This window comes from Lemur catta, chromosome 4 (assembly GCF_020740605.2).
Source record: "Lemur catta isolate mLemCat1 chromosome 4, mLemCat1.pri, whole genome shotgun sequence".
NCBI classification, from domain to species: domain Eukaryota; kingdom Metazoa; phylum Chordata; class Mammalia; order Primates; family Lemuridae; genus Lemur; species Lemur catta.
Window position 1 is genome coordinate 793374 of NC_059131.1, and position 25121 is coordinate 818494.

The 25121-nt window shown below is 58.4% G+C and overlaps 1 protein-coding gene across 3 annotated transcripts in view; it reads right to left on the reverse strand.

Annotated features, from left to right (window-relative positions):
- Window positions 1–4052: 4052 nt before the first annotated feature.
- Window positions 4053–25121, reverse strand: part of MYT1L (myelin transcription factor 1 like) — a 140150-nt gene continuing 119081 nt past the window's right edge. The window contains exons 17-20 of one of the 3 annotated variants that reach the window (XM_045548966.1): window positions 16411–16502; window positions 14072–14175; window positions 7094–7237; window positions 4053–6088 (exon numbers count right to left, since the gene is read on the reverse strand). In XM_045548966.1, coding sequence (XP_045404922.1) covers window positions 6062–6088; window positions 7094–7237; window positions 14072–14175; window positions 16411–16502 — 367 coding nt within the window. In that variant the 3' untranslated portion in view covers window positions 4053–6061. Of the gene's footprint in view, window positions 6089–6667; window positions 6809–7093; window positions 7238–14065; window positions 14176–16410; window positions 16503–25121 lie in introns of those variants that run through there. The other 2 variants (XM_045548965.1, XM_045548964.1) reach the window with 2 other exon arrangements.

Genomic DNA, 25121 nt, shown 5'->3' on the forward strand with positions numbered 1-25121 from the left:
GCCCCTGCCCTAATTTTTGTTCCTGCTTCTGACTGAGGACCGACCCAGAAAGCCAGCCAGGCTCCCCCGACCACTCACGGGGAGGGGCGTTCAGTCCACGCCCCCAGCGCCCGGCCAGCAGCCTCCACGGGGCCCTGCAGCCTCCCGTCTGCCCGGAAGCTCCCCACCGAGTGCCACCAAAATGCCAGTGCGTAGATTCTGACCTCGGAGGCAGCATCTCTCCGTGAGGGGCCACTCCTAGCTCAGGGGGGTCCCACCCCATCCCTGCAGCTGACCCCCCGGGAGGCAGAAGTCCCCTCGCCTCTGGGAAGACTCCAGGGAGGACACGGGCCTCACGCCGGCTCCCGTGACACCCCTGGGGAAGGGGACCTTTCTCGGGAACTGTTCTGCCCACAGACCGGCCCCGACAGAGCGGGTTTCTGCTGCTCTGGGGCCGGGAGCCCCTCTGTGGCTGTCACCGCGGGAAAAGCCCAGGGTGGGGCTGGGCACATCAGAGGCCAAATCCCGTCCCTTCTCGAGCTGGGTCCCCACGCGGTCCTGGGCGTGTTTTCCTCTCCACATATTAAATGAAGAAAATGAGTTTGACCTCTACTGTTTCTACCCCACACATGAGAAGGAAAAGTTCCTTCCAAACCTGAGGAAAACGATGACTGTGGTAGTTTTTACTGGATGCTCCATGGTTTTGGTGGCTGTGTGTGGCCAGGAGCTTCGACGCCCGACTTCTGCCGCTGTTCCGGCCACACTGACGGGGAGTGAGGCTGAACCCCGGGCGGGACGGGCCCTCCCGTGTTAAGTCACGAAACGAAGCGTGGGAACAGGCCTTGGACACGTACTGCTTAGAGACAGCTGCGTCTGCCCAAGGTCATTCCTCTGTCTGGGCTCCAAGGCGGGTTCCTGTTTCCTGAGTCCACCACGGCCACCTTCCTCTTCTTCCCTTCCTGTCTGGTTACGTTTCCTCCTCTGTGTGCCGCCCACACACACCTGTGTCCGCTTGTACACACCTGTGCCTGCTTATACACACCCGTGTCCGCTTGTACACACCCGTGTCCCCTTGTACACACCCGTGTCCCCTTGTACACACCCGTGCCTGCTTGTACACACCCATGCCCACTTGTACATACCTGCGCACAGACTCATCCTTGTCTATTTCTGAGCTCGCCTTGCTCAAGGAATGATTTGAGGCAACTGAAAGGATGTAAACAATACTACAGAAAGAAAAAAAGCATTTAATGAAAAAAGTAGACGAGGAAATTTGGAGGGAAGGATGGGGACAGGGCTCAGAGGTGCCTCCAGAGGGGGTCCTGGAGTCCCCCACCTTCTGCCAGTCGGTGGGGAGCATGACCGCTGCGAGGCCTTGTTACAGGTGACGATCTTGGGCACAGAAAGTCCCTGTGCCCAGAGCTGTCATGTGTCTGATTTGTCATTGCACAAGTGGGTTTATTCTAAAGGCATTTATTGGGGTGGGACTTTTTATTTGTGTTGTTTCTACTTCACTCGGAGTAAGAGTGACCAACAGGTTTTCTGTGCATCGCGGTGATTGAAGTACACAAAGCGTGAAAGTTTGACTCTTTTCTGTGCTGTATGTTTACATTGTTTTGTGCCTGAGATCGGGGCTCCACGGCGCCGTTCCGCGGGCTGCAGAGACACGGCCGTCTGTGGCGAAGCCTCGGCCCTGCCTGCTCCTGCCTCCCGGGCGGGAACGGCCTCTGTCAGAGCCCTTGTGGGAGCCCAGAGACACCCGGCATCAGCCGTGCTCAGGGCTGGGAATGGCTTCTAATGGGACCGTGAGAACTACTTCCTGCCGGGGACGGAGGGGATGGGACCTGGTCTGGCAGGAGAGGGGCACAGGCTGTCCTGGCGGCGTGTGCACGGCCAGTGCCCTCCCTGGGCTGTGGCAGCGGCATCCCCCCAGCCCCCGCTCCCCGCCCCGGGCGTGGCACCCTGCACTCAGGCCCCCGTGTCCCTTCTGTCTCCACACCCAGGGGGACAGCGCAGCCCCGGGGGTTTCCGGAAGAGCAGGGGCAGTTCTTGGGAGCACGGCCTCCCCTTGGAGCCTCGGGGCCGGGGCTGGCTCCTCCCAAACCCGCCAGAAGCCCCGCTATGCTCAGCCGCTTTTGTTTTGTTTTTTTTTTATAAATTCAGTTTTTGTCTGTGGTGAGAAGAACGTGATCCAGGCCTCTCGGTTGGTCCTCACGCGACGCCGTGTATACGGTGGCTGCTCCAGGGAGAGGCATCCGCGGGCTCGACAGGGACACAGCTGGTCTCCCGTGTGCACCCCAACTCCTTCCTCCTCCTCCTCCTCCTCCTCCTCCTCCTGGCCGGCCCCTGGGCTTGTCCTGCCCGGACCACGAGGCCCCGAGGCAGGACAGGGCTGGCAGGGGCTGAGACCTGGTTCTGTCTCATCTGAACTTGCTGCTGGGATCAGCTTCGAAATGTGTTTGTGACGTCTCTGTTCTATTCACTTATTTTACCACAATCGCCCCATTAAAGCCTTTATAACTGTCATTTTTAGTAGCTCCACGGTCTCCCATAAAGTTCATTTTTCATGAATGGCTTAATCATCCCTCTGTAATAAGACTTAAGGGTTGTTTTATTTATTTCGGCGCACTTACAATTGTTTCGGTGTTTTTAGGATAGACCAGAATTATTGGGTCAAAAATTTAAATTTTCTAAGATTTTTGAGATTCTCGTTAAATTGCTTTGTAAAATATCTACACCAATTCTCCTGCGGGGGAAATGGCTTTTACCAGTGCGGCTGGCAGACGGGAGGCAGCGTCTCACTGACATCACTGCTCCCGGCTTCGCGGGGTCTCTTGCGGGTCTGCAGACAGGGACATGAAGAGACGCTGGGGGGTCGCAGCCCCGTCAGATCTGGGAACTTCGACCACGGCGCGGTGGGGTTAACGCCGTCCGGGCTTGTGGGAAGCGACGCTGCTTCCGACGAAACGCCAGACGCTGCCCGCGAGACCCGCTCAGACCCCACAGCACAAGGCGGCTCCACCGGGAATCAAATTTGCAGTTTAGCAGAGATGATCAGGGTCTCTGCCTCAAATTTTATATTTTGGGGAATGTTATCTATATTAGAAGGGTGTTTTTGGATTTTTAAAACGTGACTGTTACTGACACAGATGACGTGAAAGTGAGTAGTTCGGTGCGTGTCGTGTCTGAAGGGGTTTGTGTTTCGAGGGTGACTCTGAGGCTCAGAGACTTGCCGGCAGGGTGGAAGTCACACGCTTCACTCCCGCACATGCAAGAAACCGGTGACGAGCAGCCGTCCGACATCCTGGGACCCAGGGAAGGACACGTGTCCCATTCAGACTGGATCCGTCAGGAGGCGGGTTGGACAAGCCCACTGAGGGACACTTTGTGAAACTGGACATCGTCTGTGTCCTGAGACACAGGGAGGCCCAGGGGCTGTGCGAGGAGGGGGAGGAGGAGGGTGAGGGAGGAGGGGGAGGGGGAGGAGGGGGAGGGGAGGGGGAGGGGGAGGGTGAGGGAGGAGGGGGAGGGGGAGGAGGGGGAGGGGAGGGGGAGGAGGAGGGGGAGGGGGAGGGGGAGGAGGAGGGGGAGGGGAGGGAGTGGAGGAGGAGGAGGGGGAGGGGGAGGAGGAGACGGCCAGGCGGGGAGCACCGTGGGCCCCTTGCCGGATTCTGGACAAGGAAAGCCCGGGAAGGGCATTACTGGTTCACCGGGGGACACTGGATATCGGTAGCCTGGTAGACAGCAAGGGGGTCGTAGCCAGTGTGTGGCGAACTGTGGTTGGCTGGAGACCGCGCGCCCCAGAGAACCCGCGTGGAGAGCCGCAGCGTCCTGTCCGCTCTCTCTCCCAGGCAGGAGCAGGAGGGACAGCAAACGTGGCCAAAGGGAGACGGTGGGAGGCCCAGGCTCTCACGGGGTCTCCAAACAATCCTGTACCGCGCGGCACCTTGCAGTTGAGAGCTGTACCTCTCGGAGCCCCGACAGCGCAGCCGAGTTTGGGGCGAGACGCCCCAAGAGGATCCTGAGGGCCCCGGACGGCGATTCCCAGCCCTGAGTGAAGAGACGGACCCTGGTTAGAGATCCTTCGTGCTACAAATGTGGCAACACCTTTTTTATTTAGAGTAAGATGTGTTAACACCCAGCATGACAAAATTTGTACAAAGTTCACAATTTAAAAATGAAGTATCACAGCAACTTGTGATTCCACACATTTATAGCAAAATTAAAGTGTCAACAAACCCATGCCGTGTAGTACAAAAATAAATCAAACTTCAGTTCCACAGAGAGCACAATAAATAGTTTATACAAAATTCTGTCTTAATAAATGATTACTTAAATTAACTTAGAAATGAATATGAACAATAAGTTATAATAAATAAACTCTGATGACTCACAATAATTCCATATGAAAGGTCAGCATTCTAATATGTGACACTTTTGTGATCCCTATATAATAGTCACAGATAACTTTTGATTTGATATTATGTACCAACGTTAGATGAGCAGCAGATTTGTGCTTAAAATCCCTTTCCATTGTACATAGGTGATAACAATAAGAATCCAAAACCGATGCTATCTATACTCTACTAAAAGCGTTACTATATTGGCGAGGAAGCTGCAGACGGACGCGTGGGGATGCAGATGCTGCTATGAACAGGGGCCCGGCGGGCGGGGCCCGGGGACTGCGAGCACCTTGCTTCAGCTCCAAGGCAATTCTGAGCACGGCGGCTGCAACCATAGCAACAGGAGGGGGCTGTGCACGCAGGTTCCGCAGAGCCCGGTAATTACATCGTCTTCTCCCAGCTGTTAGTAAAGTCCTCGTGGAAAACTGTAAGCGTTTGTACAGTGGACAGTATAAAGTGCCGCTGGGATATACATATATTTATACATATATATATATACCGAGGTTGATATTGTATCAGAATATTGTCTTGGGATCCCTGTAGTCCTCTCTTCCCAACATCATTGATCAGCCGCGAGGGCTCCTCCGTACTCCACCCGGGTCCAGCGTCGCAAGGCTGCCGACACGGGAATTGCACACCTCCGCACGGACATATAGGACAAGGCGAGTGCAAATAGTCGACTGGCACATTGTGGGGACAATGACCCTGTAAGTCCTGTTCTGCTAAAAATATTTTTTTTTTATTTTTACAAAACCCATCTTTTTTTTATTTCATAACAAAATTTTAAAGTACTTTTGTACTTCCTGCATAACATCAAGACATGGAAGGAAGAGATGCTATTAATGTAAATCAAGTCAACGTCAGGAACACAACACATCATCAACGGACTACTCAGGAGGACGCAGCAGCCACAGGGGTCTTAGGCAGACAGCGCAGTCGTTGGCGGGAAACAGTCCGACCTCGAGGGCTTAAACAAGTCTAAGATGATCTAGTGTAAAGCAAAAAAGTGCTGAAGTATATTTAGTTACTTTTAAAATCTGATTGCATTCATTCTTAGAATAGGTCACAATACTCAAATGACAGGCTATGCCAATGCTCTGTGGTCCCTGGTCTCCGGGGGGAGGGACACCAATGCCACGTGGGAGGACTCTCGGGGGCCCAGACGCTCGTCAAAGTCAGGGGGGTTTACTGAGCTGCTTTTTCACCAGATCCAGCAGAAAATTCAGTCCAGTAACTAGAACTCTCACGAATCATTTGCCTTTACCCCTCAAATAATAAGATTAATGACAGTAATAATGCGTAAAGGTGAGAAGGGGAAGTAAATGCTCGTAAATGGTCTTTTAGCTTAAACTGAAAACACGCAGACTCTGCTCGGCGAGCTGCGTGGCCGGACAGGCAGCTCAGAGGGCAGCGGGCTCTAGGGGCACGAGAAGCTGGTTCCAGTGTATTGACAAGGAAAGGACATCTTCGCAGGGTCGACCTCTGACCAGCTCCTGTCTGAACTGACGCTTCCACGGTCTCACCATGTGATGTCTAGGAGTTAATTTAAAAGTGCTGTTTAAGCTGCTTTGAATCTTCTGCCAAGTTTCCATGGCTTGATGTTGTCTTACAACAAATTACTTATCTCATTTCTTACAGTTAATCCACATGTCATTTCCTTGGAATGCAAAAAACCTCATTTATTGCCCCCACCATACACCATCCTCCTAAAACAAACAAACAAAAAAATCACATAATATTTCCAAGCATTGTTCAAAAATAAAGCATTTTTGCAACCAATTCTTGCTATGAAACAATATGCACACAAAATGTATTTCTTAAATTCCACAAAGTCCTCCAACATGAGGCAAAATGATAAGGTCTAAAAAGTGGCTTCGGGGCCACGATGTGGTCATTCAAAGCTGTGTTTTTTTTTGTCCATTTCAGTTCAAAATACTAAAACATTTAATCACTAAAGCATTAAAAAGAATTTACACTCTATTTATTTTGATCAGCTTACCTCTTCAGAAATATATATGCCCCCCAATGTGCACACATGGCAGCTATAAACATTACATGGTAGAACACGCTATGTCAGCTCACATGGAAAACATACAAAATGTGGATGTGTTCGAAACTATTCTGCAGGTACTGTCCTCAGAGCAAGACATGAAATCATTATGAAGTCTTGTAAGCATAGCACTGTTTCAAACAGAAATAAATACATAACACTTTCTGGTAAGGTACAGCAGCAAGAACAAGAGGCATCCTTTTTTAAGCAAGAGCTTCATCACTAGGGCAGCTGTTCAGACCTGAATTCCTCTCACAGCCTGCTTTATATTTTCCAGTAGGGCTTTATTTTCTGGACTCTGATAACGGTCTTGATTTGTATACATTTCCGTCAAAGTAGTCACGTAAGCATCAAAATTTTGTTCATTGATTGGATCCTACGAGATATTAAATAGTAGTTCATATACAGCTTTTATTTTCTCAATAGTATATTCACAAAAGCATAAAATAGTCTAACAGCACGAGCCCCTGTGAGTGAGGGGAGAGGCCTATTCAGAGCACACTCGGTGTCGGGGTCAGCCCACCAACGGTCTAGCCGTTAACGCTACGGTCTCGGGGTGGCAGCCACACACATCCGAAGGCCGCGGAGCACGCACGTAACAGCGCTAAGCATCCGTGCTACGGAGTGGACCGCGCGCTCTGCGAGAGCCTCAGTCACTTACCATGTGCGGCAGCTGGATGTTGGCCAGGCTGTGGATCAGCGACTGGCTCAGGCTGGCCAGCTCGTGGAGCAGGGACTCGTTCTGCTGCTCGATCACCTTGTTCTCCTCTTCGATGGTCTTGAGGTTGCTCTCCATCGTGGTGATCTGCAAGGCACAGTCGTGCGACATGTAACACAGGCGGCGGCGCTCGCGGCCGAGCCCACAGGCTGCCGGCCTCCGAGTGGAGAAGCCGTCACTTCACGGGGCTGGTTTTTATGCTTTTGAGTCACCGCATTTGACAATTTGGTGACTGGACTACAATGGGGGATGACGCTAGGTTCCCGGACCGTGCTGACTTTTATCCCGCGGTGCCTGGAGACCCACACGGCCCTGCCACCCTGCGCCACCCGGCTCTCTCTGCGGGCTTGGCGGGATCGCACTATAATTTGTTTGGGTTAGTATTTTGCTGATCTGCTGCTAATGCTTCTTCTTTCCAGCCTGAATCGCATTCCGCGCAGGTAAGGGCTACAAATGGGAATCTCTTTGTGGGGCGTGTCGCGCCCTCTCACCAGGGACCAGGCGGGCTTTCCGCTTGCTGTCTACCCGAGCGGAACTGGCCGTTCTGTCAGGGACAGAGGCCTCGTGTGGCTCCCCCCACCTTCCTTTCTCTCTTGTTCCAGAGAGAGTCTGAGTGTTGTCATTTTACATCAGTTTCTCCCCTAACTGTATTCTCTATGGAAAAGTCTAGACCCTTCCGAGGAGGTTGCAATGTTTCCTGTGCTGGGGAATCTCCGTGCATCGAGGGGTCAGGCCACAGCTTCCCACACTGGCCGGCGTGGGCTGGCGGCCGCTGTGCTGAACGGCTCTTGGCTCCTCCCGAGAGCAGAACAGACCTCGCTGCACTGACGCCCTCTGGGCGGAACAGAGCACGCGGCCTGCGCAGACAAACGAGGGCGTTGGCGCCACAGCTCTGCGGCCTGGGAAACCGTGACCTCCTGAACAAGCAGCCCGGCAAGCCCCGGCCAGTTCAGGGGGCAACTAGAGCCACACACGGGTCTGCCAGAAACCTGCCAAGTCTCTCAGCTGCACCCCTTCCAGCTGAACCCCCTTTTGCCCGAACTATCTGAATCTGCCGCTAGTAAGCGCTCAGCTCCAAGCTCCTGGCATGCAACCCCTTGTTCACCCGCGTCTGCCTTTCCCGCGCGCCAGCAATCTGGAGAGACTCAGCCTGGTTGGACTCGCCAGGGAAACCGCGGGTCATTCTCGGCAAGACGGGAATGACAACACTTGCCCAGAGTGTGTCTCATGCCGAGACGTGCAGAGTGCTTGCGGTAAGACACGCTGTGCCCAGGGCCTCTGACCCCGCCTGTAGGCCCAGACTAATGCGAGACAGCCCAGGGACGTCTCGGAGCTGAGCACCGTGTGGTGGACACAGACACAGCTGCTGAGAAAGGACATGTGGGAGGAGCGTCTCCCCAGCCCCAAAGCCAGGTGCCGTCTGAGGAGGGGGCCGACCGGGCTCGGGGAGGGGCACGTGGAACAGGACAGGCCGGGCGGGTCCCATTCAAACCCAATCTGGAGGCCGTCGTGGCTGTGCCTGCAGCCCCGGCTACTCGGGAGGCTGAGGCAGGAGGATCGCTGGGCCCCAGGAGTTCAAGGCTGCAGTGAGCTACGACGGTGCCACCACACACCTGCCCGGGGACACAGAGCAAGACCCTGCCTCAAAAACAAAACAAAACAAAACAACCCCAGTCTAGGGCACTCGATGGTACCAGATGTTCTCGCAACACCCTGTGTCTGGAAAGTCTCTGATGCAGGTGTCCAGGGAGGGCACTGTCCCCCGTGCGAATCCCCGCCTCAGATCTGAGGAGCGCCCGGTTCCCTGTGGTGGGGGAGGCTGTCCCGGGAAGGCGGGTTCTGGTTTTGATTTTGGAGCAACAGTGAGGTCTGGGAGGCCGCGGTGAGCGCTGCCTGCGGGACCCCTCCCGAGACAGCCCCTGTGAGCAGCAGGGACCCCCGTGCGGGGCAGGCCGAGCTCCCGCCACTGGGCCGCGTCACCTCCCCTCTGACCCCGCGCCCCTGAGGACGGCGATCTCTGCCTGGACCCAGCCCTCCCCTGACGTTAAAAGCTAAGAATGGTGTTTGCGTCTTTCAGTGGTTAGAGAAAAACAAAAGAATCACATTTTGTAACATGGGAAAGCTATATTACATTCAAATTGCTGCCATGAAGCTGTATTGGGCAAACTCACACGCATGCACAGGCGTGTGACTCTCAGATGCAACACAGCTGGCAGGGCACAGGCCACAGGCCCAGGAGCCCAAAACACCTGCCGTGTGGTCCCCGGGGGGAACGTGTGCCGGTTCCCGGTCCAGACTACGAACCTGGGGTGGTGAGACGTGTTTCCAAAACACACGGGACACAGGCGAGGTTCCCAGACATCAGCCGGGGTGGAAGGAACGTGTCCTCGTGGGGGAGAGCTCCCTGCTGCCCACACGTGTGTGGAAAGGACTGGACACAGGGACTCAGGGACAGCAGGGTCTGGATTACACGGAGAACTCCAGGCCCTGGGAGAACAGCCCACTCTGATGCGTGGTGCCGACACCCGTGGCAGAGGCCGGGGTGAGCGTAAACTCCACAGTGGCGTCTGCCCTGGTCCCTCAGGGCCGTGGAGCAAGAGCTGCGGGATTTCTCCTTAAAAGTCTGGCCTGAAAATGCTCGTTCCCTTTCGAATTCTAACAACTCTCAAACCCCACAGCACCATGGAACCGTGCTGAGCCCACCGTGGGCCATAAGCTTCCTCCTCTGGCTCCCGCTGCTTCCTGTGCCTGGGCCGTCCCTGTCTCTTGCCAGGGCCTATGCCCGCAGGAGCCCCGCCGTCCTCCACCCTCCTTGCGAGCCCCAGGCAGGCGCGGGCTCCCCGACCCTGGGCCCACGCACAGGCCTCACCACCCTCCCACCTGGGTCTCCTTCGCCCTGTTCCTGAGCACGACCTTCTGCTCCCGGGACCCTGACCACAGGCTCGCTGCCCTGCGTGTCCAGGGCGGGGATGGGCTGCCACTCCCCTTCGCACCTCTGCAGGGTGGGAAGTCCCGGCTTTCGCTGATGTGAGCAGAATCCAGAGTCAAGGGCTGGGTATGCCCAGCCGGGTCCTGGCCCAGCCTCAGCACCGGGTGTCCCGCTGAACTGGGCTGGGCAGACGGCGGCTCAGAGACCCCGTGGCCACTCTGCTGGAGCTGCGCTGCCACTGGCTGGGCCGGGCAGATGGGACAGGCACCGGGTTTCTGATCTGAGCTGTGTGAGGTCCAGGCCCAGGGACAGACCCCTTCTCCCAAGCTGTAGAGCGTAAAAATGCCGGGTTTTGTTGGGTAGATAGAAAAATTGTGTTGGTTGCGCTGACTTGACCCAAAATACTGCTTAGACACGTTCCAAATCGGCCAACTCATCTATCCAAATAAACAAAAATGCTTTTGTCCCAATGTTAATTTCTCGTAACTGGGCAGCCTGAACATTTGACGTTTTAATAAGAGTGTGTCTGGGTTTGAGATGGTGACACTGGACCCCGTCCGTAGAGAATGGCAGGGCCTCCCCCCGCACATGCGCCTGGAGTTCAGAAGTGCTCCCGTGGCTTCCCGTCACCTGCCTCAGTCTGCACCTCCACCTGGGCAACTGCAGGGCCCGGGGCTGGCCCGGGCGTCCTCCCTCTCCTCTGTTCCCAGGGGCACCTGCAGCCGACACACCTCTTAACCGTCCAGGTGCCGCCCACGACTGTCCCCGGCCTGGGCCCTGGGTGGGCGTCACTGGAGAGTGTTGGGGGCCCCGGGAGGGCGGGGCCCATCTCTCAGGTCACAGGGTACCGGAAGGCTCTGTCCCCTCCTGCTCTGCTCCAGCAGGGAGTGTGGGTGTGGGAGGTGCCAGCCCCGACCCCCACCAAGGAGAGAGAGGCGCAGGCACCCTGGAGGGCAGGGCTGTCTCCTCCTCCCTCCCCCAGGGCTGGGCTGTCTCCCCTCCCCCGAGGGCTGGGCCGGAGCTGCAGCCTTCCACGGTCCGGCCCCAGGTAGGGCTGGAGCTCACCATCTGGCCCCAGAGACTACAGAGCTCGGGGACTGTGGCCTGAACGCTCCCAGCCACTCCAGGGTGTGGGGCTGGCCCTCCCTGGTATAGACAGACCCACCCACAGGGACATTTGTGGAAGTCACCGCACAGGGACATTTGTGGAAGTCACTGCTCTCATCGGCCAAGGCAGTGGGAATAAACATTAACCCTTAAAGTTCCCTTTTCTGTTTTTGAGACAGGCTCTCACTCTACCACCTGGGCTGGAGTGCAGCAGCGTCCTCAGAGCTCACTGCAGCCTCGAACTCCTGGGCTCCAGTGGTCCTCCCACCCCAGCTTCCCAAAGTGCTGGGACTACAGGTGCACACCATGCTTGGCTAATTAAAAATATAGGTTTTGCAGGGACAGGGTCTTGCTATATTGCCAGGCTGGTCTTGAAATCATGGGCTCAACTGACCCTCCTGCCTCAGCCTACCCAAAGTGCTGGGATTACAGGTGTGTGCCCCCATGCCCCCATGCCTGGTCAAATTTATTTTCTACGTCAGATTCAATAGATGTCCTTAGGTGCAAATACCCCCCCCAGATGCCGACAAGGAGCCAGTGGAAAGAGCGTGAACACACGCGCCCCCTGGGCAGGGAGGCCGGGCCCGCGGAGCCTGCGTGTTCCAGCCCACGCGTGCAGCGGCCACATGCGCCGAGCCTGCTCAGAGCTGCGTGAGCGCAGCGTCTGCCCGGTGCAGGGAGGAGGCCAAGCAGCCGCACGACCACTGGGCGGCCAGTGGCCAAGAGCAAGGGGCTGGGCCATGCGGGGAAACCTTCCTGGGCGTCTGGGATGTGCCCCGTGCACAGGGGCTTCCCCGGGGGCCGTGGACTGAAGACCCTGGACAGAAGGAGGATTTTGAATCCTCAGGGACTGCTCAGAAATGTGCTGTTCAAAAGCGGAAATAAGGTAAAATTCTCAGGCTTTTCTCCCTTATGAACAGAGTGAAACTCAAGGGTGGAGGCTCAGTCTGTCCTGTCAAACTCGGCCTTGCTGGCCTCCTGTGGCCCCGGGTCCTCCGCCAGCCAGGACTCTCCTCCACGTGGTGGGTGCAGCGGTGAGAAAAGATGCCCAATGTCACAGCACCCCAAGCCCGACACGTGGGTGCGTTGTAAGGAAACGCCCACCTGTGTCATTCAACCTCTGTCATTCAGCTGGGGTGACAGGAGGACCCACCTCCGGGGCTGCCTGGCAGATGGCACCACCCCTTAACCGTGAGCACTGCCACTTGCATCTCTCTCACGTCCCTTGGCCTCATCTCAGCAAGCAGAGGGGACACAGAGGCTGGGTGAGCGTCCCGAGAGCCCTGAGGGCACCTGGGCAGCTGGGGAGGGGCTGGTCCAAGGCCACGGGGGGTGGGGGTGGGTGTCAGGGTAGAGACTTCATTACTAAGAGGACAGAAGTGCCTCACCTTACCTGTGCTCGCAGTGGGAAGGGGACCCCTCTGCTAGCCAGCCCTGTGCAGCTCCCAGGCCGGCGCTGGGTGTCTGGGACCCCAAAGCAGCAAGGCAGAGCTGGCCACGTGCCAGCCTCGGGGTCAGACGAGGCCTCTGTGGCCGTGGCCTGGCTGGGGAACTTGCCTATCTAAGTCACAGATGCCGCGTGTGCAAAACGAGGCTGACGGACACTTACCTGGTAGGGCGCTTAAGGTCACGGATTACCTGCCCAAAGCCACTCTGTCAGGGACCGTTAGCAGGTGCAGGGGAAGGCTTAGAGGAGGAGGGGCAGGCCTGTGAGTTGGGAGCCTGGACCAAACGCGTGATGGTTCCAGCCACATGCGAGGGCAGGGGCAGTTGCTGGGCCTGCCTGGCCCGGACCTCACTCGCCCTCCCAGCTTCCCGCCCACCAGGCGATCAAGGCTGGTGCCCAGACCAGCTGCCAGTGCCATGGCGGGTCCGGCTCATGCCCGGTGTGGCCCTGCTGGCGGCAGCTGGCGCCCTCCCACGAGGTGGGCAGACACCTGCCGCTCCGCGGCCCAAACTCTGTGGACGCAGCTTGGCAAAATCCCCCGACATCCAGCGGCCCTGAGCATCAGGCCCTCACTGAGACTGGGAGCAGGGCCGCCACTGCGTGCAGCGTGACGGTTAAGTCACGTGAGGGACCAGAACGCCCTGGAAGGAAACCTCTCGTCCTGTGCAGGCACACGCGGTGCTCTGAGAAGGCCTGCTCACCAGTGCTGCTCATCTCTCTCACACACACACACACACACGCACACACACACACAACACACACGCACACACACGCAACACACACATGCACACACGCACGTGCACACACACATGCACGCACACACACGCACACACACACGTGCACACACACGCACACACACGTGCACACACACGCACGTGCACACACATGCACACACACACGCACACACGCATGCAACACACACATGCACACACACGTGCGCACACACATGCACGCACACACACGCACACACGCGCGCACACACATGCACACACGTGCACACGCACGCACACACACGTGCACACACATGCACACACGCACACACACACGTGCACACGCGCACACACACGCACACATGCACGCACACACAGGCATGCACACATGCACACATACACGCACACACGCACACACACAACACACATGCACACACGCACATGCACACACAACACACGTGCACACGCACACGCACACACATGCACACACGTGCACACACACATGCACACACACGCACATGCACACACACACACACACACACATGCAGAACCCGGTGGCCGGGGCCACCCCATCACAGCACATATTGCCGTGGGCATCACTTTGCACAAGACCAACATTGCAACGTGAAAAACTGCAGGAGAAAACGGGCAGAGCACCAGGACGTGACGCTCCTCCTACAGCCGACTCCATGCACCGCGCTAAGGTTGGGGGCTTCAAACACTGTTACCTGAGTTCTGAGTTTGATCATGTCAGCTTCCATCTGCGAATTGGACTCATTTAGCTCCTTGATTTCTTCATCCAACTGTTTGATTTCTTCATCATTCTCTATACCTGTAATGACGAATATTAGTTTGTCAGAACCACTCCGCAAAATGTTAGAGTTAAAATTCTGGGGCTTTTCTTTGTTCTTTTTATGTTTGTAGTCGAATTTGCTAGACAAACATACACTTGAATTAAAAAAAAAAACAAGAGTCACAATCTGGGACTGTCCCTTCCCCACCTAAGGCACCTAAAGGGAAGAAAAATCAACTGAGACGCACAGGAGCCCCAAGCACTGCGCGGTTGGGCTCCGGGCACCAGACTGACCTCAGGCCTCCTCCCTACACCATGGGCAGAAGCCACTCTGTTGTGGCGCCGACCCACAGGCTCAGCCCGGCTGTCTGCTCCCGCGTGGCTCCCTCCCCGGCCGTGCGGCTGACTGCGCGGCCACCTGGTGAGCACTGCCAGCCACCGGCACCCTCGGAGGCTGCACAGCTTGTCCCAGTGCATCCGGGCGCAGGGCCTGTGGCTGCGTTTGCAGAGCACCTGCTCCCTCGGCGGGCTGCGGTGCGTGCTGACTCGGGCCCACTGAGCACGGGTGACAAGGACCACAGACCCAGAGCAACTTGTCTGAGGAGTTTTGCTTTAACAGCAGGATTGTCTGGGGCTGAAATTCTAGGCTAAGTGTTTGGGAAATGCCTGGCCCGTGGACGGAGTTTAGCGAGTGTTTTCTTTCTGAAAGTGAACACGGCTCCTGAGACAGAGAGGAGGGGCCTTGGCTGCCCTGGGGTCTCAGATCTGGGCTCCCTCCGCAGCCATCTGGGGACTATCGGGCAGGTGGGTTGGGAGCTTCTGGAAGGCAGAGCCTGTCTAACGCATGTGGTTCCCACGCTTCTCGCCCCGTGTGACGGCAGAGGGGCAGGGCCCCGGCTCCCGGGACCCCGGCCACGAAGGACCTAAGGAAGCTACCACGGGTCCACTGCTTTTCTGGTAAAGGGTGGGCAGGCACAGGCTGGGGACAGGTGGCTCTCACGCTGTCCCCAGGACGGAGAGTGAATGGTCAGAGGTCGAGACCCTCGTGGGCTCCCGAGCCCCCAGCCCAGGGCTGTTCACGTTCCTGCTCATTGTCAGTCGCTGGGGGGGGAGGCAGCCTCTGGGCAAAGATACAACTGGGGGCTCTGGCCTCTGCGGGGGCATCTATGGGCTGTCACCTCTGGGAGCTCACAGAGCTTTGCAGGCTCCTTTTAAAAACATGAAGTTAGGGACACATCTTGCAAGTGAGGGCCTGAGATTCTGCTTCTCTGAGAGCTAGCAGGGGCTGAACTTCTGCTAGCAGGTGGCCAGTGAGCTGAAGGGCCACGGGCCACAGTCGCTCTAGTTCTCGTGGGAGTCAGGCTGTATGAAGTCACCTCAAGCACCAAGTAAGTGAGAGCTGAACCATGTGGCTCCTGGGGACACATAGGGGCAGGTTCCTAGGAGCCTCTGGGAACGTTTGTGTCAACCAGTCAGTGAACACCTGTTTCATGTGTGTTTCTGTTTGAAGACCACGTATTTAGTAGGTGTCGTGGCCTCATTGATGCTGAGCTCAGGGCCGCTCCTGCCTGAGTGTGGCTTATCTGTCAGGGTTAGCAATGTGCGTGGGCTCCTAGCGAGGCACTTAGGGACCCCTGACACTTCAGCTCTGTGTCTGGGGGACAACTTCAGCAGCAAAATCACCAACAGAAAGCACAAAAATATGGAAAATGAGGCACTAAATATCCCACAGAAAGGACTCGTGTTCACAGCCTGAGGGCAGAAAGGGGACAGAGCGATGCTCAGTCCCCTGCTAGGGACAGGCCCTCAGCACTCAGCTACTCCTCTGCTCTGGCTGTGTCCAGGAGTGACTGCAAACTGCTAAGAGTATTGACCTTGAGAAAACAAATCAATCGTGGCCAGCAGGAGGGCCTGCGAGTGTGGACTCTGAGGGCGTTTGCGGCCCTCCTATCGTCGGCGTCCTCCCGAGGCCTGTGTTTTCCCGGCACAACAGAGCACACACCTGTGCTGGGCGGAGCCGGGCGTGAGGACTCGAGGGGCAGTGGCAGGAAGGCGGTGCCCTGGGGTTCTGGGGAGCCAGAGAGGGCACGGGGACCGGGTTCTGGCGAGTGGTGCAGCCAGGACAGGGCTCTGGGGAAGACTGCTCTTCCTCCCAGGGTGATTAGCAGGAATCATTCCTGCTCCTGCTTTCTAGGAAAAGCAGCTGTAACTGTGACGTGAGAGGACGCAGGGCCGCGGGCGCAGCCCGGCCAGCCCTGAGCGTGGGCACCTCACCATTGCTGGCACGCTGTTTGATGGTCAGCATCTGCTCGCCGGACAGCTTCGCCTTCTTCATCGCCGACGTGGCTCTCGGGCACCCGGATAAGCTGGGGGGACAGGAGGCGGCCGTTAGCCACAGGCCACAGTCCACCACAGAGGACAGCCATGAGCAGGACACAGGACAGCACCTTTCATCAGACAAAGCCACCGACTGCCAGCCGTGCACACGCAGGGAGGACACGTGCACAGCCTACCGTGTGCCAGCCGTGCACACTCAGGGAGGACATGTACACGGCCTACCGTGTGCCAGCCGTGCACACCCAGGGAGAATATGTGCATGGCCTACCAAGTGCCAGCCATGCACATGCAGGGAGGACACATGCACAGCCTACCGTGTGCCAGCCGTGCACACTCAGGGAGGACATGTACACGGCCTACCAAGTGCCAGCCGTGCACACGCAGGGAGGACATGTACACGGCCTACCGTGTGCCAGCCGTGCACACCCAGGGAGAATATGTGCATGGCCTACCAAGTGCCAGCCATGCACATGCAGGGAGGACACATGCACAGCCTACCGTGTGCCAGCCGTGCACACTCAGGGAGGACATGTACACGGCCTACCAAGTGCCAGCCGTGCACACGCAGGGAGGACATGTACACAGCCTACCGTGTGCCAGCCGTGCACACTCAGGGAGGACATGTACACGGCCTACAGTGTGCCAGCCGTGCACATTCAGGGAGAATATGTGCATGGCCTACCATGTGCCAGCCGTGCACACCCAGGGAGAATATGTGCATGGCCTACCAAGTGCCAGCCGTGCACACGCAGGGAGGACACATGCACAGCCTACCGTGTGCCAGCCGTGCACACTCAGGGAGGACATGTACACGGCCTACCGTGTGCCAGCCGTGCACACGCAGGGAGAATATGTGCATGGCCTACAGTGTGCCAGCCGTGCACATTCAGGGAGAATATGTGCATGGCCTGCCGTGTGCCAGCCGTGCACACTCAGGGAGAATATGTGCATGGCCTGCCGTGTGCCAGCCGTGCACACTCAGGGAGAATATGTGCATGGCCTGCCGTGTGCCAGCCGTGCACGTGCAGGGAGGACATGTGGGCAGCATGGAACCTGTGCAGAGGTTGGATTCAACCAGCCGAACCCACAAGGGCAGTGAGAGCAGAAGCCCCGACTCACCCCAGGTCCCCTCGCCGGGCTCCCGGCAGGTCCTGCCTCACCCCTCCAGGCCCCTCCCCCAACAGACTATTTGGGGTGAATCCCAGAGAAAAACACCCAGCCACAATGTCCTTATTCACCTAATTTTTCAGCCCGTTGGCTAATTTCACCAACTAAAGGGTGTGTTTTCAAACCTTCCAGGTGTCTCGTGACATTTGTGACTTGGTTTCTTTGCCTCGGGTGCACTGGGCTCCCATGTGGCTGCGTGTGGCGGGTGTGTCTCAGCGGAGGGCACCGCCATCCTGTCTCTCCCTGGGCTGTCTGCTGGGGGCAGAGCGAGCTCCGTGCTGAGCCCTCCTCTGCGGAGCTGAGCAGCTTCCTCACACGCGTGGGCCGCGCGGGGCCTCCGTCCCGACCCCAACCCTCCCGCATAGGGACCCGTGGGAGTCGTCACCACTGTGCTCAGGCACTTACTGTACGGGTGTGAGGGAAACTGTCACACGTGTGACGTCACATACATGTGACAGTTTGAGTTTCGCTCGTACATTGCGTGTTGGATGAGCCCCGCGCATGGTGGCATGATGGCGTGTGAGGGGTGTGTCCGTGTCAGCCACGCCCCATAGTCGCACGGGTAGGTCACGGAATCATCAGAAACATCTCCTTGATGTCTGTTAACATCATGAAGCTTTCTAACTGTCTCTTCAGACACATTTTTCTAACACATTTTCTGGTGGGGATACTAGTGGTCACTTTGGGGAAATCGTATCTTTACATAACAAATATTCCCTTGTCCTCTGTCCACACTGAAGGTCTAAGTGGTCTTTTTGACCTGATATTTGCATCTAGTAACTACATCAGAACATCCGCTAAACTCTAAGGAATCATTTCCGTGGCCTGGAGGGTTCTTCCCGGGTCCTCCACCGCCCACTCGCGAGTTCTCCACGCCGGCTGCCCGTGTGCGCCGGGCCGGCGCCCTGTCCTCACGCGTGGTCTGCAGAACGGGCCGTCGCATCCCTGGGTGCCTCCCCTGCCCCCGCTCACGGACGGCTTGCTCCGTGGAGCCGGCGCCGTGCCAGGTGCACCCAAGTGCTCCGGGAGCACTTGGGGATGAAACGTCTTCAGTAGAAACACAACCGTAGAGCACGGAAGGTCGACACCGTGTAATCTGTATTTTCTCTGAGATTCAGCCTTTGCAGAAACCTTTCCCCGAGCCGCTCTCCGGGAGCACATGCAGTCCACGCTCTTTGTCTTTTACGGTCCTGTTGCAGACTTGTAAAGGAGGCGCTCAGGGGAGCTCCTCTAGGGCAGAGGCTGTATTCTCGCTCCCCCGGGGCTAAGTGCCTGCTGAATTACAGGGGCGCCCTGGGAGGGCCCCGCACAGCAGAGGGGGAGCGGGGCCTCTCTCCCGGCTCTGCTCCGTGTGAGCTTCCTGGGGACCCTGTTACACAGAACCTGCAGACTCCAGGGAGCAGGACAGGCTCTGGTGTTAGATTATCTCCGCGTAAGTCCCACCTACCATGTTCCGTGCTCTCTAAGCCTTGGTGTTTTTATTTGTAAAATGGAGATTAAAAAACAAATAAAACCCTACTTTACAGGGGTATTTTGAACATTGTCTATAGGAAAGGACGTGAAATGACAACAACAAAAGGCAGATATGAGGTCAGTCAAGCCTGGAGAGAAGGGTCCTGTCCCGTCCTGTGGAATCACACCCCAGCGGCTCAGACGTCCCCAGGCCTGGCCCCCTGAGGGACACAGGAGTCCAGGCCCCCCTGCAGCTGGGCCCGGTGACGGGGGAGTGGCTGTGCCCGGCATGGACGTCCCGGCTGGAGGGGCCTCCCTGCCACCCTGGTCCTGGTGGTGGAGTGTCGTGGCCTGTGGCTCTCTGCACAGCCATCTCCACTCCCTGCCCCTCCGCCCGGGGTGCCCTGGCGCGGGGACCACGTGGCCAAGGTTTGCCGTGTGGACAGAGGAGCTGGTGAAGGTGCCGTCCTGGCCAGAAACCTGGAGGATCCAAGGTTTCTGAGGCGCTTCCCGGTCTGGCCCTGGGAGGGGGAGGCTCACAGGCCTCGGCCCGGGGTCCCCTCAGGAACCCCCAGGACACCCACTGCTGCTCCTGCCCCAACCCCAGAGCTGGCTGGAGCCCGTCTCGCCTTTCCTGCTTCATTCTCGCAAGTTCACATTATTTCTCTGCTCCTCTGCGCGTCTGCCAACTTCCCATGGCTCCTCTCGGCCCAGGCGGCTTCTCCGCATCCCACGGTGGGCGAGAGCGACCCCATGTGTCCACTCACCATGGGCCCCGCGCGGTGGAGCCGTGCCAGCCCCCTTCTCCCGCAAGGGCGCACCCTGTGGGCAGGTGGGTCTGCCTTTCCTTCAAAGGAGATGAACTGAGGTTTGGCAGGCGGAAGTCCCCGGTAAAGACTTTGCTCCCTCCACCGCTAAGGCTTCACGTAACGTTTTCGAGCTGAGATATTTTTTGGAAGACGCAAGTCCGACAATCATTCTGTGCTAAGTATTATTCATCACCAAATGAAACACAGAAGCACTTGGTAGAACTGACAGAACCACGAGGGCAGCAATGCGGAGGGGTTGGGCAATTCTCCCTTGAGGGGCTTAACTCCCCTCGGGGTTTCCAGAAGCTTCTGGCACTGGCGGCCCTCTCCGGAGGGGCCGAGGGGGAGCCTTCCTCCTTCCCACGCTGCTCGCAGCACTCCCACCCCCTCCTGTCCCGGGTCCAAGTGGTGGAGCCAGCAGGATGCGGCGTGCAGGGGAGTTGCTGTGTGACGAAGCCAAGGAAATTTCCAGCAAATACTTGCACAGTTTGAGAGCAGCAGCCAAGAATGGCTGCTCACAGAGATGCCAAGTCCAAGGCCCACAGGGCGAGCACGTGCACAGTGCACTTGGCCCCTTTAGCCTGATCTCAGGGAACCCCGATCCCCCAACCTCCTCACGGTGCCACCGAGGGAGCAGCTCTGAGACGTGGCTGTGGTCGTGTGGACGTCCCTGGCCCGCTTGCTCGGGGACTCAGGTCCTTGGGTGGGGACTGAGGCCCTTCAGATGCCCTCAGGGGGTCTCTGCTCCAGGACACCTGGGGTCTCACCCTGCCTGGGGCCGGAGCACTGGGGCACCCTTGACGCCCTCTGGGGGCTCTGCTGGGAGGGGGCGGGGGCTCCTCAGGGCTTGGTTTTTAAAAATTCCCACAGTAACTGTCCCCACCCCACATTCTCCTACCCTCAGGACAGTCAGATTAGGTTATGTGCAAGTAACTAAGTGCAGAGAGAACAAGAGCAGGAACACTCAGCGAAGGGTCCCGTGGACGAGGGGCCGGTGTCCCCGGGTGGGGACGTTCCCCAGCACAAACTCCCGCCTGCGCCAGACTCAGTCCTGATTTGGAGGTCGTCTTTTGGTGGCTCTCAGTTTCCAGTTAATAAGCCGCCAGCCGGCGTGGCAGCCCACGGCGTTGTCCACGGAGCGTGGGGCCTCGGGAGGGTTTGGGAGACTGAGTCGGGAACAGAGGCAGGCCCGGAGAGCGGTGCGTTCTGTGTGAACTCGCCGGCACCCGGCCCTCCAGTCCCACCGGTGAGTGCTGCGCCAGCGCGGTCGCATTTGGGAGTGAGCCTGTGAGCAGCCCGGTGCGGGCAGCTCTGCCACCTGCTGGCGCCGCTCCGCTCTGCCCTGGGCACCTGGCGCTGTGGGGCCAGAGCCCGCCCGGCCCCTGGGGGACCGTCTGTGCCTGCCTCCTGCCAGGGACGTGCACCAGGGGGGCCACAGGGTGGTGAACCGTAGCGCTGAAGGAAGACCCAGCAGCCCAGGATGGACACTTCTCCAGCTGGAGCCTGCGTCTGAGCGCAGCTCTGCAGGGACAGTGTCGGTGCCGGGAGGCTCCGGGCAGCAAACAGTCAACAGCCGGCTCCGCCACCCCGGGCCAGACGTCTGGCACAGGCACCAGCAGGAATTCCAAGGGGCTCCAGGGGAAGCTTCGCAGGGCTTCAAAAGGAGCTCAGGGAGGCCTGGTGTTTTTATCAGGCGTCAGCCCAGAAGGGACCTTCTTTGGAGAACGTCACAGCTGAAACAGCTGCACAAGCACAGCCCTCCGGGACGTGGTCGGGAGGACCTGGCGGGGCAGGGGTTGCCCCTGGGGAGGAAATGAGGAGCTGGAGGGGGGTGGAGGGTACGTGCAGGGGCCTTGCTCTCTGCCCAGCCCAGGAGGAGGTGGGATGACAACTTCCCTAGAGACCAGAACCCCGGACCGCGAGGCCCCAGCCAGAGGGACGTTGGGGTTCAGTAGAACTCAATCTCGATTGATTTCTAGAAAGACCAGTCTTGCACATCCAGACGCAGATTCCTATAAAATGAGGTTTACTCTTATGATAATTTATTTATTGTACTATTCGCTATTTCACCATCACTAGCACAAACCTGTCACCATGTGATGTGGAGTCTGTGTGAGGGGCAACACACTCCACGCACAGCACGCACACTGTTACTATGCCAACACTGTCACCGTATATCATAGCACAGTGTTTACCGTGCGTGTGTGGACTCCCGACTGTGGAGAGCGTTTACAGGGAGGCAGCGTCGGCGCCATGTAGCCGTGACTCCTGCGCCCACCGGTGCCCACTCAGCCCCCCCAGCCCCTGTCTCCCAGACGCTCCCTGGACTCCGGCCCGGGGGCTGTGAGCAGGCAGAGGTTGTGCTCTGAGCCCTGGGGGGTCTCTGTTCAGCGGAGGGGAGGCCGCTCTGGTCCCTCCTCAACCCAAGGTGCGGAATGTGGAGTCCCCCCGACCCCAACGAAATTCTGTGCCAAACAGGGCGATCTCAAGCCATGGAGAGGGGAAGTGTCCTCAGAACAGGCAGATCTGCTCCAGGACGGCGGCCTGGGTGGGCCGGCGGGTGAGCCTGGGGGCTGCAAGCTCCGCGGTGGCTGAGCTTCTCTGGCGTGTCCCCTGCATCCGTCACATTTTGCTCACATTACCGGGGAATTAGGCTTTTGTGGGCACTCGGGATCCTGGCCACGGTGTATGGCAGTGTCATTGGAGGTCTCTGTGTCCTGCTAAGGTGGGAGGTTTCAAGGGGCTCTTCTCCATGCGCCGTGGCGCGGTCTGCGCTGGGCCCAGGCCTGGCCGCCAGGACATCTCTCCGTGCAGAGCTCCCTGACAGGCCAGGGGCAAAGCTGGGAAGCCCTGAACCAATGTGGCGCCATAGGAAAACAGGGAGAAAGTGGGGTGACGCATTTGTGAGGAGAGGCGGTGCCCACCTGAGCAGGGGACAACCGGCCAGGGCGGGGCCGTGAGGGGGTCTTCCAGCCCTCTGCCCCCTCCAGACTCCAGGGAAGCAGGGGCTGGGGCGGGGCACAGACGAGGCCTCTCCCCGACACCCCTGACAGGGAGAGCCGGGCCTGGCGGGTGCCTCAAATCACATACGAGAACGAGGTTTGTAAAAGAACAGGATTGAATTTTAAGAGCTGAAATGAACTTAATAACCAAAAATGACTTAAAAGTCATGAACTCAGAATCAGATGTCACCGAGGGAATCTGCTCCCCAGAGGGAAGCCAAGGCTCCGGAGAGCTCCGCGCGGGGCACTTAGGAGAAGGAGGAGCCTCTCCGTGCTTAGCGCAGGAATCGCGGCTCCCCAGCCTTGGCAGTGACCTGCGTGAGCTCCGCGCTCTTGCACAGGGGCCCCTGCAGACAGGACCCTGCGGGCTCCCCCCGCCTGCCCGGGGAGGGCTGCAGGGGCGGCCTGTGCACAGGGGCTGGGGCAGGAACAGCCCGGACTGCGGCGTGACCACCAGCTGCCCCCCTCCCAGCGAGCAGATGGGGCGGGAGGGGGCACCGCTGCCCTCCTGCCTCGGGAAACAAGCACCCCTCTGGCACCTGAGGGACGGCTGCCACCACAGAGCTCCCCCGCAGCCGGGAGCCCCCACCTGCCCACCAGGTCAAGCTGGAGCCAGGGCTGTTCAGCAGCGACTGTGAAAATACTGCTAGAAAAAGGAAGCCCGAGAAAAGACGGTTTGAGGAGCCATTTCTGTAGGTGGCCGAACTTCTGGTCTGTCCTCACTCCCTAGACGAACAAGGTTTAGCCAGTGTCCTCGCGGGCAGCAGGACGGAGGTCATGACAGATTAACAGCAGCAGCCAGCCCCTGCAAACGCTTTGCTTGTCACGTGCCACATGCCATTGGGACGTGGCCTACAGTGCGGGCAGCCGATGCCGTCCCGTCTGGCAGAGCAGAAAGCTGGCTCAGAGTAGCTAACAGGCCGCACGGTTAGTGATACAGCCGCGGGATTTACGCCCCGGCCACACAGCACCATCCTCTGGCTCTCACTCCTCCCTCGTCCCACGGCCTTTCTGTACGCCCCAGGGTGCCGATGCCTCCCCCAGGGCTGCTGCCCTGTGGGTACAAATCTCCTTAAGGGACACTTGGGAGCTGATGACCCGCTGGTGGCACCTTGGGGAGGTGACGTCCTGTGGGTCTGTAAAGACAGATGTTTGGCTGAAGGGGGTGAAGGGCCTGGGGGCGGGGAAGAAGCTCTTGAGCCTTGCCCCTGGGCCTGGGCATGACTGAGGGGCGGAGGGACAGAGAGGGCAGGGGCTGGCAGCCCACGGCCTTCCCTGTCTTGCTGAGGGGTCGGATGCATCTTCCAGGCCATGACAGAGGCTCAGGGGAGGTTGCTTGGGAGGGAGGGAGGGAGGGGCTGCAGCAGCGCGTGGGGCTGCGGGGGGAGGAACGGCAGCCGGGCCAGCGTGGAGCTGGGGCGAGAGGGCCGAGGGCAGGTGCGGAAGACAGTGCCCCCCAGGGGTGCGAGGCAACGGGCTGGGCTGGGCTGCAGGATTCTCAGTAGAGATGCCCCTGACATCTATGCACATAACACGTGTGCAGTTTTTGTGCAAAATGTCCCCGCTTGTCACGTTGTCCATTTAGCTCCTGGGCTCCAAGCCCTCCCGGACGTCTGCAGATGGTCGTTCCCTGACCCCGCACGCCCGTGCACACAAAAGGGTGGGGACAGGAGAACACACGGCACATACAGCCCCCAGCGTTTCCTTCCTAAAGTCAGACGGCAAAACCCGAGAAGAGGAAGCGTTTCCGGGACGTGCGGCTCTGCAAGGGCTGGCTCTGGCAGATGCCCGGAACTCCAGCGCTTGCCCGAGACAGTGTCCTTACTCACACGCCACACGGGGGCGGGGGGTTAAAAGTTTCTAGACTTGTTATCAATAGCCAAAGATTTGGGGAAGCAGGAGCTTTTTTGGAGGGCAGCTTGGCACTATGTCAAAATTCGGAGACAAGCATTTTTGCTTCAAGGACCACGTCCTGAAGCTGTGGTTTCGCAGGACACGCAAGTGCACGTGGGAGGCTGTTTATGTGGCGCTCTCGGCAAGGAGCCGGGGTGGCGGCGGGCAGGGTGCTCTGCCAGGGGAGCCGCAGCTCTGTGCTGCCGCGGCAGGGGGGGTGGTCGGGGGGTTCATCCGCGAGAACCGGACCCCACCACGGGCTGGGCCCTGGGGCTGTGCTGGGGAACAGCCCAGGCCCTTGTCCCTGTGCAGGGACCTGCTTGTG